The sequence below is a fragment of the Planococcus citri genome, chromosome 5 (genome assembly GCF_950023065.1).
Source record: "Planococcus citri chromosome 5, ihPlaCitr1.1, whole genome shotgun sequence".
Taxonomy (NCBI): domain Eukaryota; kingdom Metazoa; phylum Arthropoda; class Insecta; order Hemiptera; family Pseudococcidae; genus Planococcus; species Planococcus citri.
The window spans coordinates 52,725,107-52,743,269 of NC_088681.1; the positions used below are offsets into that span (position 1 = coordinate 52,725,107).

Here is an 18,163-nt window from a genome sequence, read left to right on the forward strand (position 1 = left end):
GTTGGAACGCAAAATCTGCGATTTTGGCTGACCTGTCAGTCAAAATGGCCGCCATTTTTTTTCGAGGACAAAGGCTAGAAATATTCCTTAGGACTCCCACTCCAAGAAAAAATTTGTCCCAGTGGTTCGACGGGGGGGGGGGGGGGTGCAATAGATCCTTATGCGGGCTCCCCGACTGGCAACTATCAAGTTTGTCCTCTCAACTGAATTTAACTTTGAAATACCTATGTAAAACAAACTTTCTACATTTTACCTATCGTAACTAAGGATTTATGAGGATGCAATCCATTTATTATGATTCGTGTATTTGTAAGTTGGAGTGTTTTTGTTTCGAAAAAATTTTTGGACACCCCCCCCCCCCCTCCCTGCCATTTATTTTAAATCACTGTTAGAACATGGATTTGAAATCTTAGACGTGACCCATCGTATAAATTTTCATGCTGAGCTCAAAAATTGCGATAATTTTTCATTTCGACTTTGACCTTCCTGTCCTCATTGATGCCGGATTAAAATTCAAGAACATCGGAAAATTCGTACTAATTTAGAAAGCATCATACGATTATTCGACAAAGTAGTGCTACTTGATTGTTATTTTCAAGGCTGTAATTAAATTTCTGAAAAAATTTCGCAAAGGAAACCCTCTTCTTTGGTTTTCTATGAATTTTAAAATATTTCAACTTCCCTAAAAATCCCCAAATACCGATGAAAATTTTTTAGAAAACAATTTTACACACGCGTAAGGGAACATAATATGTCGGCTTGTGGTGGAGTGGAAAGGGGGGTCAACTCAAAAATTGTTGTGGGATGGTTTTGCATCAAAACTAACATTTTGGGTGAGTTTCGTAAAAATTGGAGAAGTGTTAATTTCACTACCTATCTTATCTTGAAAGGCTCTTCCGTCTTATCTGATGAAGTTATCACGTAAGTAGCAATGTAGCATGTACCTAATTACCTATGTTTACTGTTTGCAGGAAGTGCCCGCGGCATTCCCTTGTGAATATTGCGGTATTCATGATCATAGCTGCGTCGTGAAGTGTAACGTATGTGAAAAATGGTTTTGCAATGGTCGCAGAAATACTAACGGATCGCATATTGTTGAACATTTAGTTCGAGCCAAGCATAACGTGAGTGTCTCTTATCTCTTTTGTAGTGATTATACTCATGGTCCATAAGGATTCTGTTTGAACGTGAGTGTCTTGCAGGAGGTAAATTTTCATAAATATGGTCCTCCGGACTGTTATCGTTGCCATACGCGAAATGTGTTCGATTTATGTTTTATACGTAATGAAGCTGATTCTACCTATGTGCTACTATGTCGACACTGTTGCTCTACTCAAAAATCTCTCAAAGATGTAAACAGGTTTGTATAAATCTTGGTCTAATTTCAGCTTGATGAGAAGATCTTAATTACCAATGTTTATTCATTTTCAACTATTTAGGTATCAGGAACAATGGAAACCGTTGATAGAAGATCGATGTTTCGTATCGTGGCTGGTTAAGATACCGGATGATCAACTTCAACTCAGAGCCCGTCAAGTAACATCGGCTCAAATAGCTAAACTAGAAGAACTCTGGAAGGATAACATCAATGCAACTATTGGTGATTCAAAAAAAACAGGAATCTGTGACGAACCTCAGCGAGTACTTTTAAAGTGAGCTCATCAAAAGTGCCATTTGGCATTCAGCTCGTTTGGTAGCATTTCAATTTTCATAATCGATTTTAACATTATAGGTATCCAAATGCCATCCAATATCAGAATATTTACGATCCACTGGTTAAACTGGAAGCTGACTTCGATAAGAAATCGAAGGAATCCCAAACTCACGATAATATCACTGTTCGTTGGGAGATTTTGTTAAATAAGAAAGTGGTAGCTAAATTCAACCTGCCTGAAAGTGACGGAGGTAATCAGTCGACGATTAATTTATTCGATTAAATATCAGATAAAGATGAGCGTATTTATGTGTAATTTACCTTACTCTCGACAGCTACGAAAATAATGCTCGGCGATGAGCTGAGATTACGATATACTGGAGAACTATCAAGACCTTGGTCTGGAGTCGGTCACGTTATCAGGGTACCGGATAATTACAGCGAAGAAGTTCACTTAGAAATGAAAACTAGTCCAGGAATAACTTTCAAATCTAATAGTAAATTCACGGTCAGTTTTATCTGGAAATCAACGTCATTCGATAGGTAATAAACTCATATTTCGTTTTGAACAATTTCTCCCAACACTTTTTCAAGCATTGTTTGTACTGAACATGTTACAGAATGCAACAAGCTTTGAAAAAATTTGCTGATGACAACACATCTTTATCCTCTTCCATCCATTATAGTTTGCTTGGATTCGACGACGTCGATGACGTATTACTCACAGCGCACGCTCACGCTGCTAAACATTATTCAGCTCCTAATTTACCAAAATTGAATCCATCACAAGTACTAAATTTTGTTCATTTCAAATTGAAAATAAAACTTTTGACGTTACCGTACCTCTAAGAGTGTGTTTTTTTCTCAGGAAAATGCGGTGAAAAAATCGATTCAAAGACACTTGACCTTAATTCAAGGACCTCCTGGTACAGGAAAAACCGTCATTTCGGCGACTATTGTTTATCAGCTGGTGAAATCGAACACTGGACGAGTGTTGGTTTGCGCTCCTTCGAACATAGCCATCGATCAGTTGACTGAGAAAATCCATAAGACTAATTTAAAGGTATAGAGATAATGACGATTGAAGGGAATTCGAGATTCCTATATTTCCTACACAAGTGTCAGATTGTACATACAAGTAATTTCTGAGTTTGTATATTTATTTTTTTATTTTGCCAAGGTTGTGACAGTTTCCGCGTATTCAAGAGAAGGAATCGATTCACCGGTTGCTTTTTTAGCTTTACATAATCAGATCAAGAATTTAAACAAGTAAGTTGGTGTGATGAGCTGAGTCTTCAATCGAGTAGGTATTCGAGTACCATACCTTCGGGCTGTCTCGTTAGTTGTTATAGCTGCTTTGGATTTGTGCATTTTTGAAAAAATCACTAACAAGAGAACCTCTTGAGGTGTCCGCCTCCGATTTGAACGGGACTGCGATTTTTGGAAAGAGCATGTTCTAAAATCCCCAAATCCAAATTTTCAGCTGCCTAAGTTCATTTTTCGATTTTTAGCGAATTTTTGTAATTCCAAAATTGACTATTTTAGTGATTTATGTTTTTTTTTAAAAAAAAGTACGTACTTGATCAGTAAACATGTTTAATATAAGTCCTAAAACTGATATTAATCCCCCCCCCCCAAATCCAAATTTCGCCATTTTCAGCCATTCTGGAGCCTCCAGCGCGAATTTTTCAATTTCTCCAGAATTTTAAATTTTCTCCAAAAGGCGTGAATATGAAGTTGGGCAGCTGAAAATCGAGTTGTGTATTATACTCGATCTGTTTAACGAGTTTATCCACATTTGAGTCGGTTTTGGGAGGGACACCTCAAGAGTAGTTTTTTGACCAGCTTTTTTCATTATAAAAAATCAAAAAAAATCAAAAGTTTCCCATTTGCAAGGAAATTTTTGAAATTTGCGCGAATTGCTGTGTTTCGAACACAACAAACCCCCTGAGGCCGAATTCCGCCATTTCCCACCGATCTGGAGCCTCCAGCGCTACTTTTTAATTTCTCCAGAATTTTGAATTTGCTCCAGAAGGTGTGAATATGATGTTGGGCGTGTTGGGCAGCTAAAAATCGAGTTATGTGTTACACTCGACCTGTTAACGAGTTTATCCATATTTGAGCCGATTCTGGAGGGGACACCTCAAGAGTGGGTTTTTGACCAGCTTTTTTTAAAATAAAAATATCCAAAAATCAAAAATTTTCCATTTGCAAGAAAATTTCTGAAATATGCGCGAATCGCAGTATTTCATCATGAACTAACCCAACGAGGACGAATCTCGCCATTTCCAGCCATTCTGGAGCCTCCAGCGCGATTTTTCAATTTCTCCAGAATTTTAAATTTGCTGCAAAAGGCGTGAATATGAAGTTGGGCAGCTAAAAATCGAGTTGTGTATTATACTCGACCTGTTTAACGAATTTATCCACATTTCAGCCGATTCTGGAGGAGGCTGCTCAAGAGTGGTTTTTTGACCAGCTTTTTTTCAAAATAAAAATATCCAAAAATCAAAAATTTCCCGTTTGCGAGAAAATTTTTGAAATTTGCGCGAATCGCAGTATTTTGTCATGAACTAACCCCACGAGGGCAAATGTCGCCATTTCCAGCGATTCTGGAGCCTCCAGCGTGATTTTTCAATTTCTCCAGAATTTCTAATTTGCTCCAGAAGACGTCAATATGAAGTGGGGCAGCTGAAAATCGGGTCGTGTGTCATACTCAACCCGTTTAACGAATTTATCCACGTTTGAACCGATTCTGGAGGGGTCACCTAAAGAGTGTTTTTTTGACCAGATTTTTTCATAATAAAAATAACCAAAGATCAAAAATTTCTCGTTTGCGAGAAAATTATCGAAAAATACTCGAATCGCTGTATTTCGTCATTAATCAAGCCCACGATGGTGAATTTTCCCATTTCCAGCCTTTCTGGAGCCCCTGGAGAAATTGGAAAATTGCGCTGGAGGCTCCAGAATTGCTGGAAATGGCGACCCTCACCCTCGTAGGGTTAGTTCATGACAAAATACTGCATATTCGCGCAAATTTCAAAAACTTTCTCGTGAACGGGAAATTTTTGGTTTTTGTATATTTTTATTTTGAAAAAAGCTGGTCAAAAAACCACTCTTGAGCTGCCTCCTCCATAATCGGCTGAAATGTGGATAAATTCGTTAAAGAGGTCGAGTATAATACACAACTCGATTTTCAGCTGCCCAACTTCATATTCACGCCTTTTGGAGCAAATTTAAAATTCTGGAGAAATTGAAAAATCGCGCTGGAGGCTCCAGAATGGCTGGAAATGGCGAAATTTGGATTGGAGGGGGGGTTAATATCAGTTTTAGGACTTATTTTGATCATTTTTACTGATCAAGTACTTACTTTTTTAAAAAAAACACATAAATCACCAAAATAGTCAATTTTGGATTTTCAAAAATTCGCCAGAAATCGAAAAATGAACTTGGGCTGCTGAAAATTTGGATTTGGGGGTTTCAGAACATGCTCTTTCCGAAAATCGCAGTCCCGTTCAAATCGGAGGCGGACACCTCGAGAGGTTCCCTTGTAAGTTCTTTTTTCACTCTCAATAAGCACGTTTACTCTTTTGGCACGACTTCAAAGTTATACGACGATGCAATATGGGACACCTCGTAATTCAAATCTATTAAACGTAACGTTATCTCGACAGTAACCCCAAATTGAAGAAGTTACAACAACTACGAAATGAAACTGGCAAACTTTCAGAGGACGATGAAAAAAGATACAGAATTTTGTTGAGATCCGCCGAACGTAAGCTACTCGATTCTGCCGATGTAATTTGCTGCACCTGTATCGCCGCAGGAGATCCACGTTTATCGCGTATGAAGTTCCATTCCGTATTGATTGACGAATCTATGGCAGCTACCGAACCGCAGTGCATGGTTCCACTGGTATTGGGAACGAAAAAGGTGAAATATCGATCATTTGCAATGTATGTACATCGATTAGGCAGACTAGTTTAATTGATACGTGTTTTTCTTTTTTGACGCAGCTCATTTTGGTTGGAGATCATTGCCAGCTTGGTCCAGTCGTTATGTGCCCGAAAGCTGCGAGAGCTGGTCTTGGTCATTCGTTATTCGAACGTATGGTTGAACTCGGAATCAGCCCATACCGTTTAGAAGTTCAGTATCGTATGCATCCAGAATTATCGCTCTTCCCGTCCAATTTCTTCTACAAAGGATCCTTGCGAAATGGTGTTACCGCTGGTAATATTTTTACTTTTGTAGTGTACTTAACAAGGGAAACTCTTAAGGTGCCCGCTTCCGATCGTTTGACAATTCAAAATTGACTGTTTTTCGTGATTTATGCTTTTTTCAAAAAGGTACGTACTTGATCAGTAAAAATGATCATCATTTCCAGCCGTTCTGGAGCCTCCAGCGCGATTTTTCAATTTCTCTAGAATTTTTGAATATGCTCCAGAAGGCGTCAATATGAATTTGGGCGGCAGCTTTTAGTACCTAGGTACCTATCTATAAAAAAAGCTGGTCAAAAAACCACTCTTGAGGTGTCCCCTCCAGAATCGGCTCAAATGTGGATTAACTCGTTAAACAGGCCGAGTATAACACACAACTCGATTTTCAGCTGCCCAAATTTATATTGACGTTTTCTGGAGCAAATTAAAAATTCTGGAGAAATTGAAAACCGCGCTGGAGGCTCCAGAATGAATGGAAATGGTGAAATCAGGGATTGTACTCAAATTTTTCTCAAAAAATCCGGAAAAAGTAATCAAAAAAATGTTAATGTAAAAAAAAAATGAAAAAGTGGCAACCAAAAAACTTCAATGCATACAAAAGCATTACATTTTATTTTAGTTTACAAAAAAAAAAAAATCGTAACAAAAATTTCGATATAGGTAGCAGTTTTTTCAAAAAACAGAAAAAAAAACATCAAAATTCGAATAAAAACCATTTTTGAAAAAAAAAAAAAAACTAGCAACAGCTCAAAACAGATAATTATCAATATTTCGAAAGTAACCTACTCGTAGATCAAAATGCAAAAAGAAAGCATGCAAAAAATATTGGATTCCGGAAACATATAATCGAATGAAAAAATTGCAAAATTGAAAGAAGAGGGGGAAGTCTACCAAAACAGGGAGAAACGAAATTTAATGTTTTATTTAAAATCACTTCAGAAAATCAAACACAAAAATACCAATTTTAAATAAAATAGTAGAAATGTTGACATGAGCGAGGGTTTGACGAAAAAAAAAATTATTTGGGTGTTGAGAAATACGAGTAATAAACAATAATTTGTAAAAAAAAATCTAGGTATAAATAAGAAGAATTATTTTAGAACAGGAAACTTATTAAAATCAACAGGAAAGGGCGGGGGGAGGGGATAGATTGCAATCCTTTGGAAAAAAAGTGATTTTTAAAAATTCGGAACAAAAAAATGTACCTTGATTCAAAAAGAATTATTAAATCAAAATCAGAAGTCCCTACTCAAGAGCGAAATTCAAAATGAACCACTATTACAGTTTTGTCAAAAAAAAAAGTTGAAAAAAAATCACGAGGATTCCAGAATTAAAAATTCGATTAAAAGTAGAAAAACTCCACTGAAAAAATCAAGGTATAAAGGACTAAAATTTAAGGAAAAATATCGCAGAATTGAAAAAAAAATCCACGAAACTTAATGATTGTAAAATTGCGAAAACTTCACAAAAATTTAGACACCAAAAAAACACGAAAATTCGGAGAAATTCGTCGAAAAGTTGGAAAATGAAACCTTTGAGAATTCAGAGAAGAATAAAACTTGAAAAAAAACAAGAAATCCTCGAAAAAATTCAAAATAAAACCATCAAGTTTCAAAGTCCAAAAAAACTCTCACAAACTCGAATAAATCTGTAAACGGGGGAATTCCGCAAAAATGTAAGCAGAAAAGACTACTGAAATTTGGGGCTAAATTAGGAGAAAATTTTATAAAAAATCTCGAGAATTCAAGAAAAAAGATTTAGCTGAAATTTCTCAAGAACAAAAATTTAGGCAGAAAAATGAATCGATAAAATTCGAAACAAAATCAAGTATGGAAATTGTGAAAACAGAAAACTCTCGAAAAATCAGTTCAGAAAAAACAAATTTTTGAGAAAAATCATCGAAAAATTTCTAGCAAAACTGAAAAGGATTCAACAGAGAAAAATAATTCGACTTTGAAAAAAAAAAAAATTGTTCGAAGAGAGACAAAATCCGGAGTACCTTTCCTCATAGCGGGGGGGGGGGGGGGGAATCAGCAAATGAAAGATATCAAGATGCAGAAAAATCCACCACAAAGGGTGAAAAAAAAACAAATTCATCAAATTTCAAAGAAGCTTGCTTCCATCCCTTCTCGAAAAAAATATCAAAATTTAAAGGAAATCATGATTTTTGGAAGAAAAAAAATCATAATTCCACAAAAATGTGAGCAAAAAAATCACTTATTTTTTTAAAGCACGAAACTCAAAAAAAAAACACAACTTAGAATTAAAGAAATGCAGTCGAAATTTAGGCAAAAAAATGACTACAATTTAAAACAAAACTATAGAATCGTGAAAATTTAAAAAAACTTGAAAAAAGAAAACTCGCGAAAGTTCAGAAAAATCATACCGAAAAATTTACAAAAATTCAAAAGAAAACTCACCAAAATCAGCGAAGAAAAAAATTTACAAAACTCAAAAAAAAACCATCGAACCGAAATCAGGAGAAATCCCGATTATTTGAGCAATAAAATCACACAAACCCGAGGGAAAATTTTTATGAAAAAATCACGAGAATTCAAGGTGATATAATTGGGCAAAAATTCAGGCGAAAAACATAAAAATCATCAATACTGAAAAAATAAAATTCGTAACGCTGAAAAAAGCAGCGATGCCATTTAAATAAAATTAATGTTTTTTCGTAGAATTTTGGATAAAATTTGGGGGGTAAAAGGAAATTTGTGGAAAAACTTGGAAAAAGTATAACTTTTAGTGACCAACATTTTTAAAAAGTAACCAAAAGTTACTATTAGTATGTAACTTTAGTAACTTATTGGTTACTTGAAAAGTAACAGAGTACAATCCCTGTGAAATTTGGATTTCGGGAATAAATATTTCAGTTTTAGGACTCATTTTGATCATTTTTACTGATCAATTGAAAAAAGCTGCATAAATCACCAAAAATAGTCAATTTTTAATCTTCAAACGGTCGCCAAATATCGAGGTATAAAATTGGGCAGCTAAAAATTTGGTTTTGGGGGTTTCTCTTTCCAAAAATCACGGTCCCGTTCAAATTGAAGGCAGACACTTCAAGATAAGTTGGGTCAGTTTTAGTTAATTCTTTCATAATTGTGCGCAGCGGAAAGAGTACTGCCGAACGTCTTCCCGTGGCCAGCTCCGGATAAACCGATGATGTTTTACGTAACCCAAGGCATGGAAGAAATCGCCGGATCTGGTACGTCGTATTTGAATCCAACAGAAGCATATTTCGTTGTAAAAATAACCGCCAAATTCATACGTTGCGGCGTGAAACCCGAACAGATCGGTATTATTACACCGTACGAAGGACAGCGAGCACATTTGGTTAGGATTTTTTCATCTCAGCATGTCTAAAATAAAGGAATCTTTTTCATCTTACTCGTAATAAATTTTTATAGGTGCAATGTATGCGGCATCAAGGAAAACTACCCGCCAGTTTGTACCAACAAATCGAAGTGGCCAACGTAGATGCGTACCAAGGTCGTGAGAAAGATATCATCATCGTGTCTTGCGTACGTTCCAACGACCGTCAAGAGATCGGGTTTTTGAAGGATCCGCGAAGGTTAAACGTTGCTCTGACCAGAGCCAAATATGGCCTTATCGTGGTCGGAAATCCGCAAGTTTTTTCAAAAGTGAGCCCATATTACTGGTTGTAAATCTCATCTATTATTCAATTAACAAATTAACCAGAACTGTTATGGTTTTTTTTTCTGTTGCAGCAAACCGAATGGAATCACCTACTCAATTACTATACAGAACAAAAAGTGATCGTAGAAGGACCACTGAAAAATTTGAGAGAAAGCGCTACCCAGTTCGCTAAACTTGGACAGATTGACTAAACAACATCGTTTTATTCGACTCGGTCGAACCCTCATTTTTCTCCGGTACGAGAACGTTATGTTAGCTTTTGTCAATTTTTCGCTAAAAAAAAATGTCCATTGTTAAATTTTTTTGTCGAATATACTACTTGATACGTTGTGTGTAATAGAAAATAAGTTTAGATTTTTAAAAATAGTAAATATACTCGTATTTTCGATCGTATTACTTTCCCTTTTTTGGTGGGGGAATGGGCATGGGGGTTGCAAAAAGTCATCGCTTACTTTTATCTGATATGAAAAATGAAAGCACCGTTCACCGTTGGGTTCTGAATCGATGATTCGTGTTGAGATTTTTTTTTGCTAACAATTTGCAGTCAACCCAAAAGCAAAGTCTAAAAATTATTATTTTTTTTTTTGAAAAATCAGAGCAATCACCATATTTTTTTGACATTTTGACTTGACGAATAGATCACATACGAGTATTTTACCAATCAAAATACCTATAAAAATAAAATAAGTTGAAAACACCATTTTAAGGGGTAAATATGGGGGGAGGGGGTTGACAATTTTTGTGAGGAATGGGGATACTTCCTATCATTCCTATGCATATCTGCAACATCCTAAAATTTTTTGAAATCAGTTCATATGGGCATGAGAAAGGTGTTATTGTAATTTCAGAACGGGGGGGGGGGGGTTTCCTCAAAAAGAGAAGGGGCTGTGGATCTGAAACTTTCCACGGGGAAGTTTCTCAATGGTACCCACCTTCCATGCTAATATCAACCCGAATGCTCTCGGGGGCCGTTTCACCTCTCTTAGGCGCCTATAGCCTTTGTGTGTTTTTCAGAAAACCCCCCTCATCAGAATGGTGGTAGTACCACCCCCTTGAACATGAAAGGAAAGTTGATACACCATTAGATTGGAAATTTGACGTAGATTTTTCTACATACTTATCTAACCATTAGCACAGTCAAATGGCGGAAAAAAATAGGTGAACCCAAACATTATTGCGATCAAAAGTTTTTTTGGTGAATATTGTGTAGGATGGTGTGCTGAACAACATACTAAAAGTCCCGCCCCTATCCCACGAGCTAACCCCCCCCCAGTGGATTAAAGCCCCCCAAAATCAGTTTTTTGTCAAAAACTTCTGAAATATCAACTTTCGAGTAAAATGAGCTCAATGATAATTTCAGCTCCTCTCCAAATACCTATCAAATGAGCTGTCAACCAACTCCCTAGCCCCAGGGGGGGGGTGGCGCTACGACCCCTCAAAGTGACGTAATTTTAATATTATTTTACATTTCATGACTGGGGACTTGGAACCTGTTCTAATTAATTGAATTGAGTCAAACTTGGGGAATGGGATCCTTTTGGGAACTAGAGTTGACCTCTGGAGTGGGAAGGGTCAAAGTTGAAAATTACCAAAAGGTCATTTTTTTGGAGGGGCATAATTTGGGCCCAAATGGATAAAAATTGTCCAAAATGATACCATTGGTCAGTACCCCCCCCCCCCCATTGTGATCAACATATCCAAATTTCAGCTTTCTAGGTCATCCCCACTCCATTTGAGGGAAAATTCAGGTAAAACCCCCCTTATTTTGCCCATATTTTCAGGTTTTTCCACCTTAAAAGGCGTGGGGATGATCTAGGAAGCTGAAATTTGGATATGTTGATCACAATGGGGGTACTGACCAATGGTATCATTTTGGACCATTTTCATCCATTTGAGGTCATATTATACCCCTCCAAAAAAATGACCTTTCTGTAATTTTCAACTTTGACCCTTCCCACTCCAGAGGTCAACTCTAGCTCCCAAAAGGATCCCATTCCTCAAGTTTGACTCAATTTAATTAATTAGAACAGGTTCCAAGTCCCCAGTCATGAAATGTAAAATAATATTAAAATTACGTCACTTTGAGGGGTCGTAGCGCTACCCCCCCTGGGGCTAGGGAGTTGGTTGACAGCTCATTTGATAGGTATTGGAGAGGAGATGAAATTATCATTGAGCTCATTTTACTCGAAATTTGATATTTCAGAAGTTTTTGACAAAAAACTGATTTTGGGGGGCTTTCGCAAAAATAAGTAAGTAATTCAACTACTTCTAAAAAAGTCGACAAATGAGCCCATTTCCACAAATTTTTTTCAAAATCCCATTTGAGAAGTGTGATTGAAAAAAAGTGGGACTTGGCGATAAAAAGTGATAAAAAGTAGGATCGTTACTAAAATCAATTTCTTACAATGCAAAATTTAAAATCGTTCAAAAATGGCAGCAGCCAAACATTATATATTCTAGAGGAATATTTCGATAATTTCAGTTCAATTTAATGCAAAACTAGATAGTAGGTAGGTAGTAGGTCTAGGTACAACGAACTTCGAAAATTCAATACGCAACGTGCATGGATTTATGCAAGCACACTTCGCAAACCGATTACCTATTGCATTTGTATGCGTGTGTGAATATGGAGTTCACGCATGCACAGTTCTAATTCTATTATACCCTGTATCAGTATCTCTCCTAGTCCTAGAACAGAAACATGTTATTTCAAAAATAGGTACGCGTAAACTCAGTTCTCTTATCAGCCTATAGTATATTGTTGAAGAAGATACGTCTTCTTTTTTTTTCTAAACCGTAATTATTTTGCGTTGAGAAATATTTCGCTGTTGTAAATTATTGTAGTAGTTTCGTTTGTTGAGAAAAAACACCACGAAAGATGGCTCACTCTCAAGGTTCTGAATTCGATTTCGCCAAATTCACAATCGCATTACCGTCGCAAAGTTCGCAAGCTTCGCAAGTCGAATCAACGCCTGGGAAAACTCAAGTAAGTTTACAATGTTATGCAACACACTATTCGTTTTTCTGTAGGTATTGACCATGGTTTTTATATATTTGTATTAAAGTATGGTTGATATCAGCCTTACAGTATAACGCACCTTGGGAGTAATAAGGTGACATCTCAAAAAAAATTGATTTTGATGTTTTTGCATTTTTGGGGCTTGTATGACCCCCCTCAACCAAAAATAACACTTTGAGTTGGATACAGTATCTGGATCATGTAAAAAACCCAAATGGCCTAACTCAAAATCTCAACAACATTGCAAGTTGTTTGGAGTTATAAGGTGACATCTCAAAAAACTCCACCTTTTTTGAGCAAATTTCGTACATACAAAGTGTTAATAAACAGTTTTGATTATTTTGAATGTTTGTCAGTTAGAAATAGTCACAAGGAGTGCATTTTTTATTGGTTTGTACCAAATGGAAAACATTTTTTAAATTGATCACTTTTCAGAAAAATGAATTTGCACATATTATGAAATTTTAGTTTTTTGAGAAAAACTCAAAAACTAAGCACTCTAGAAAAAAACTAACGACATTATGTCGATTGGAAATTTAATTCTCTACAACTTTGTTACCAAGAAATTTTTTTTGGACGCTTCCTTTCGCCTCCACATCAACTTTATTGAAAGGTGCTAACTCAAAATGTTTTCCAAACATTGAAATATTTCCTCTTTAAGATTTTATTTTTCAAAGTGTTCTTATGCTAAATGAAGGTAGGATACCAGATCTTTAAAATGAGGTGCTATTCATTCCTCACAATTAATTATAAGTTGATAAAAATAATGAATCAAGTTTTAAAAAATAAGAAAATCACTCTCCTGTAAAATTTCACTTTTTTGAGATGTCACCTTATTACTCCCGAGGTGCGATAAGATAATGAAATCGGTACTTTCTCTAATCTTGACGAAAGTCACTCATAATGTTAGTTTTGATGTGAAATCATCCAAAAAATGACGAAAAAGCTCGTTTTTTTTTGACAAAATTTTGATTTTGCAATGATTTTTGAGCTGCTCAAAAAATGACTTATATGTTATAGGTAGGTACCTTAGGGTGTATAACTACATTTCTGAAAAAATTTCGCAGAAGAGACCTTCTTCGTTTTCTTTTTTTTACAAATTTTTGAAATTTTCAACCCCCCCCCCACCCCAAAACAAAACGCCATCAATTAATATATGAAGACTATTTTTGAAAAAAAAAATCAAACACGCACCTACCTATGAAAGTTTAAAAATTCAGGACCTCCTCACTCGAAGAACGAGAATTTTGAATTTTCAGCACAATATATAGGCACTATATGCACATTTCTCGGGTTGGGGTAGGGATAGTCCACTTGGAAAACATTTGTGATGGGTTTACATCAAAACTAACATTTTTGGTGAGTTTCGTCAAAATTGAAGAAAGTATGTATCGATTTCACCATCTTATCCTGAAATCTCTTTCTATGCCTAACATGATGGTGTTATAATTATAACGTATTTACTATGTGCAGGAGTTACCCGCATTCGCTTGTGTGTATTGCGCTATTCACGATCCTAGCTGTGTCGTAATGTGTAACATATGTAAAAAATGGTTCTGCAATGGTCGTGGAAATACTTGTGGATCGCATATTGTTAACCATTTAATGCAATCCAAGCATAAGGTGAGTGTTTCTTATCTCATAAGTATGTAAGTATTGATTGCTTGTGGAGTTTTGTTTCAACGCGATTGCTTTGCAGGAAGTAACTCTTCATAAAGTTAGTCCTTTGGGAAAAACCGTCCTGAAATGTTATGCTTGCGGTATGCGAAATGTCTTCGTTTTAGGGTTCACACCTGATAAGACGGGTTCCGCTGTGGTGCTACTATGTCGACAACCCTGCGCTGCTCAAAATTCCATCAAAGACTTGAACTGGTTAGTATAAATAAATTTTCGTCAAACTTCTGCTTGATGAGAAGATCTTAATTATGCAATTCATTTTTAACTAATTTAGGGATCAGGAAAAATGGAAACCGTTGATAGAAGATCGATGTTTCGTATCGTGGCTGGTTAAAATACCTGCCGAGCAAGATCAACTCAAAGCTTGGCCAACAACATTGGCTCAAATATGTAAACTAGAGGAAATTTGGAAGGATAACGTGGGTTTCACTGTAGCCGATTTAGACCATGACTTGGAGTTTGATCCACCAAGAATCGACGTTGAACCGGTCAAACCCCACCTAGTGCGTTTCAGGTGAGCTTTTACCGGAAATACCATTTGACATTCAACTCGTTTGGTGGCATTTAATGATTGAATTTAATATTTTAGGTATGAAGATGGATTCGAATATCAGAACATTTTCGGTCCGTTGGTTAAATTGGAAGCTGACAACGATAAGAGATTGAAGGAATTCCAAATTCAGGATGTCACCGTTCATTTATGGTACCACTATTTGTCGAATAAAAAAGTAACAGCTCAATTCAGCCTCCCTAAAATTGACAGAAGTAATCAGTCGGTGGTTTATTTGATTAAATAACTGATAAATATGAGCATTTAATTTACATACATAACTTTCTCTCGACAGATATGAAACTAATGCACGGTGATCAAATAAGATTACGATGTATGGAAAACGCAAACAAGCCTTGGTCAGGAGTTGGTCATGTTATCGACATACTGGATCGTGATTACACCGAAGAAATTGGCTTAGAGATGAAAACTAGCCAAGGAATACCTTTCAAATCTACTACGTGTAGTATAACTAGTAAAGTCGTGGTAGATTTTATTTGGAAATCAACGTCATTCGATAGGTAAAGCTCATTCCGTTTTGAACGATTTCTCAAACACTTTTTTTCAAGCGCTTTTGAAATATACTTAGGTGCTTGAAATGAGAAAGATGATATTTTAAAATCAATCAAATAAGCAAATTTACTAAACATGTTAAAGAATGCAACAAGCTTTGAGGAAATTTGCTGATGACGACACTTCTTCATCCGCTTCCATTTATTATGGTTTGCTTGGACACGACGTCGATGACGTATTATTTAGATCGCACGATTCTGAAGACTATTCAGCTCCTAATTTACCAGAATTGAATCCATCGCAAGTACTGAATTGTTTATTTCGAATTGAAAATCAAACTTTTGACGTTATACCTCTAAGCGTTTTCTTCTCTTCCAGAAATATGCTGTAAAACAAGCGATTCAAAGACACTTGTCTTTAATTCATGGACCTGCCGGTACAGGCAAAACCATCACTTTGGCGACTATTGTTTATCAGCTGGCGAAATTTAACACCGGGCCTGTATTGGTTTGTGCTTTTTCAAACACAGCCGTCGATCAGTTGACGGAGAAAATCCATAAAACTAATTTGAAGGTAGGTAATCACGACTAAACGGTATTCGAAATTCCTATCATATTGTAATTTCTGAAGTGTATTTTTTATTTTGTCAAGGTTGTGAGAGTTTGCGCTAAATCCAGAGAAGCGATCGATTCACCGGTTTCTTTCTTAGCTTTGCATAATCAGATCAAAAATTTAGATAGGTAAGCTGATGTGATGAACTGCGTTTTCAATCGAGTATTCGAGTATCTTCAGGTTATCTCATTTGTTGCCATCGCTGCTTTGGATTCGTGCCAGTACTCAATTTTCTGCATTCTAATTTCCAACGTTTGAGGAGTTGAAAACTTCAGCTATCAAAATTTTCATAATGGGGAGAAAGTTAACTTGCCTAAGTCGATAAAAAACGACTAAAAACCGATTTCAGCCAGACAAAATTATTCGCTAGACGAGAATACAAATTGATGGGAAAGATTCTGAAGCACTTTCACTTTTTTTTGGCACGGCTTCGAAGTTACGATGACACTTTAAATGGGACACCTCGTAATTTACACGTTGTAATCTATTAAACCTGATGTTATCTCGACAGTAACTCCGAATTGAAGAAGTTACAAGAAACTCGAGAAAAAACTGGCGAACTTTCGGAGGCCGATGAAAAAAGATACAGAGTTTTGAAGGAATTCGCCGAACGCGAGCTACTCGAAGCAGCCGATGTAATTTGCTGCACCTGTATTGGCGCAGGAGATTCACGTCTAGCGAATATGAAGTTCGATTGTGTACTCATCGACGATTCTACGCAGCTTACCGAACCGGAGTGTATGATTCCTATATTATTGGGATCGAAACAGGTGAAATATTGATCATTTGCAAAACGAATCGATTACCGGTAGATCAGTTTAATCAATATTGGTTTTTTGACACAGCTTATTTTGGTCGGAGATCATTGCCAGCTTCGTCCAATCGTTAAGTGCAAGAAAGCTTCGAAAGCTGGTCTTGGTCGGTCATTGTTAGAACGTTTGATAGTACTCGGTGTCAGATCGTGCCGTTTAGACGTTCAGTATCGTATGCATCCGGAATTATCGCGTTTCCCGTCTAATTTATTCTACGAAGGATCCTTGCAAAATGGTGTAACCGCTGGTAACGTTTTTACTTTTGGAGTGTAGATAAGTTTGGTCAATTATGGTGAATAATGCCTTCATAATTGTGCGCAGAGGAAAGAAAACTGCCGGAAATCAAGTTCCCCTGGCCAGTTCCTGATAAACCTATGATGTTCTACGTATCCTACGGAACCGAAGAAATCGTAGGATGCGGTAAATCGTATCGAAATCTAACTGAAGCAAGCAACGTTGTAAAAATAGCCTTCAAATTGGTATCGGGTGGCGCGAAACCCGAACAGATCGGTATTATTACACCGTACGAAGGACAGAGAGCATATTTGGTTAATTTTTTTCTCATCTCAATGTGTCTAAAATAAAGTTATCTTTTTTATCGTACCTATTCGTAATTTTTACAGAGGAAGTGTATGCTGTATAATGGAATGTTCAACGACCCTAAATATAGACAGATCGAAGTAGCCAACGTAGACGCGTTCCAAGGTCGTGAGAAAGATTTCATCATCGTGTCTTGCGTACGTTCCAACGACCATCAAGGGATCGATTATTATTTGAACAATCCAGGACGGTTGAACGTTGCCTTAACCAGAGCCAAGTATGGTCTTATCGTGGTCGGAAACCCGAAAGTTTTATCTAAAGTGAGTCAAATTACTGGTTGAAAATCGCATCCATCATTCAAGTACCGAATTAACCAGAACTGTTATGGTTTTGTTCTCTGTCACAGCAAACTTTATGGCGTAATTTACTCAGTTTCTACAAAGAACAGAAAGTGCTGGTAGAAGGGCCACTGGATAATTTGAAAGAAAGCGCTTTCCAGCTCCCTGAACCTGAACCGATTGTGAACTCGGTATAGGTATGACTTGTCATAGCTAGGATTCGGTATCGCAGGATAGTTACATGATTGGCGAGTTACTTTTGTCTGAAGATTGGTCGTACCAGATTGACCGAACGATCTAGTACGTTTCAATGTTATTTTACATCGCCGTAATGTAAAATTAAAATATATCTCAATTTAATACATTCGTATAATTATTTTTTCTTACATTTCGATAATAGTAGATCACTTATTTAGCAATCTAATTTTTTCTCCAAAAAGCACCCTGCAGTTATAGGTACCTACCCAAAACGATTAATTGATTATGCTAGACATCCATTCACCAAAGTAACCAAAACACCCTGTAATTCTACCTAAAGAGACTCTCGACGAGTCGTATAAAATGCTGACGA

General features: G+C 36.5%; 3 protein-coding genes across 8 annotated transcripts in view; 2 read left to right on the plus strand and 1 right to left on the minus strand.

The window, feature by feature from the left end:
* para (paralytic) overlaps positions 1-18,163 on the minus strand; it is a 231,388-nt gene that overhangs the window by 31,787 nt on the left and 181,438 nt on the right. The window lies entirely within an intron of this gene.
* LOC135847307 (regulator of nonsense transcripts 1-like) lies at positions 915-9,855 on the plus strand. The gene is made up of 13 exons (XM_065366776.1): positions 915-1,124; positions 1,203-1,360; positions 1,440-1,652; positions 1,733-1,905; positions 1,990-2,197; positions 2,275-2,443; positions 2,523-2,717; positions 2,835-2,923; positions 5,326-5,584; positions 5,668-5,881; positions 8,984-9,207; positions 9,282-9,515; positions 9,603-9,855. Exons 1-13 carry the CDS (start codon positions 939-941, stop codon positions 9,720-9,722), a joined length of 2,442 nt encoding a protein of 813 aa, XP_065222848.1. The 5' UTR covers positions 915-938; the 3' UTR covers positions 9,723-9,855.
* On the plus strand, positions 12,192-17,956 carry LOC135847306 (regulator of nonsense transcripts 1-like). The gene is made up of 14 exons (XM_065366775.1): positions 12,192-12,517; positions 14,024-14,173; positions 14,250-14,422; positions 14,502-14,741; positions 14,817-14,992; positions 15,073-15,298; positions 15,435-15,594; positions 15,669-15,863; positions 15,942-16,030; positions 16,414-16,672; positions 16,748-16,961; positions 17,036-17,262; positions 17,338-17,574; positions 17,661-17,956. Exons 1-14 carry the CDS (start codon positions 12,410-12,412, stop codon positions 17,787-17,789), a joined length of 2,583 nt encoding a protein of 860 aa, XP_065222847.1. The 5' UTR covers positions 12,192-12,409; the 3' UTR covers positions 17,790-17,956.